At 68.7% G+C, this 1,220-nt stretch overlaps 1 protein-coding gene across 1 annotated transcript in view; it reads right to left on the reverse strand.

Moving 5' to 3' along the window:
• Positions 1 to 1,168, reverse strand: part of FGFRL1 (fibroblast growth factor receptor like 1) — a 13,674-nt gene extending 12,506 nt beyond the window's left edge. Inside the window, exon 1 of the mRNA XM_024744980.1 lies at positions 1,088 to 1,168. Within this exon, the coding sequence (XP_024600748.1) occupies positions 1,088 to 1,163 (76 nt within the window). The 5' untranslated portion in view covers positions 1,164 to 1,168. The remainder of the gene's footprint in view (positions 1 to 1,087) is intronic.
• Positions 1,169 to 1,220: the final 52 nt, after the last annotated feature.

A 1,220-nucleotide genomic window follows, 5' to 3' on the forward strand; every position in this document is an offset into this window, starting at 1 on the left:
GCCGCCCGCCACCCCACACCCGAACGTGGCCATATAAGGCCGGGTTGGTCTCAGTGCGCCCGCTGGGCGGCAGCGGCGCGGGGGAGGGGTGCGAAGCCTCAGAGGACTGGTAGACAGGGCAAGGACGATCCTGAGTGGTCAACACACCCAAAGGGCTGGCCTGGCCGCAGGTCCCGCCTAGCTGAGGGAGGCCAGCACTGAGCATGGCGGTGGGAGTCTGCGGGCACGCATCACCCATCAGCCAAGGACGCCCCTTGCTGGGGCTGGTTGCGGGGGCAGGGGTCCCTCCGGAGGCATCTGGGCCTGCCCGCTTGCAAAGCAGGTGTGTGAGCCCACGTCCAGGCCCTGGTGTGGTGCACGCCGAGAGACGTAGTGTGTAGCTGGAAGTAGGTGGTCTCAGGGTCTGCATTAAGACAGGCCCCTACCCTCCACCATGCAGTGACCCTATGCACTGGGCACTCAGTCTCCCAGCCCCCACCCTGTACCTTCCTAGAGATGGGCAGGCTTAGGGCACAGGGCTGGGTCATTAGTCCCAGAGGCCAAGAATGTCCCCACTGTCCCCACACCCAACCCTGGCCACCAGGGGGATCTCTGCAGGTTCCCAGGGGCCTAATGGGGTCCAATGTGGCCAAACAGCCCATCACTCATGAATCCGCCGTGAGCAGCTGCCCGCAACTGCAGGGATGTGTGTGTGGATGTGTGCGTATGTCCTGAGGGGAATTGGGGCCAGAGCCCACCCGGCCAGCAGGTGTGGGTCCCCACGGATGAGCTGGGGGTGCCCTGAGAGTGAGGGGTAACCCTGTGGGAGAGCTGGAGGGGCCTCATGGGTGAGATGGGGATGCCCCATAGGTGAGGGGTGCCCCACAGGTAGCTGGGGAGCCACGTGGGTGAGGGGGGCCCGCGGGTGACCTGGAGTGTCCCATGGGTGCACCGGGGCTCCCCGCGGGTGAAGGGCGGGCAGAGCCGGACCAGCAGGGGCGGGGCGCAGGCACGCGCGCCAGGCGGGCACTGTGGCAGGGTTCAGGGCCGGAGGGAAAGGGGCGGCGCTGGCGGAGGCCGGGGCGCCGGGCTGGGCGCCAGCACTCACCTCGGGCGGCGGTGGCCGGCGGGAGGGCCCCCAGCAGCAGCAGCAGCGGCAGCACCAACGCGGGGCTCGGCGTCATCTCGGCCAGTGCGGACCTGGGGTGTATTCGGAGGCCGGTCACTGCGTGGGGGTGGGG

This window comes from Neophocaena asiaeorientalis, unplaced genomic scaffold, assembly GCF_003031525.2.
Source record: "Neophocaena asiaeorientalis asiaeorientalis breed wild unplaced genomic scaffold, Neophocaena_asiaeorientalis_V1.1 scaffold1211, whole genome shotgun sequence".
In the NCBI taxonomy this organism is placed as follows: Eukaryota; Metazoa; Chordata; class Mammalia; order Artiodactyla; family Phocoenidae; genus Neophocaena; species Neophocaena asiaeorientalis.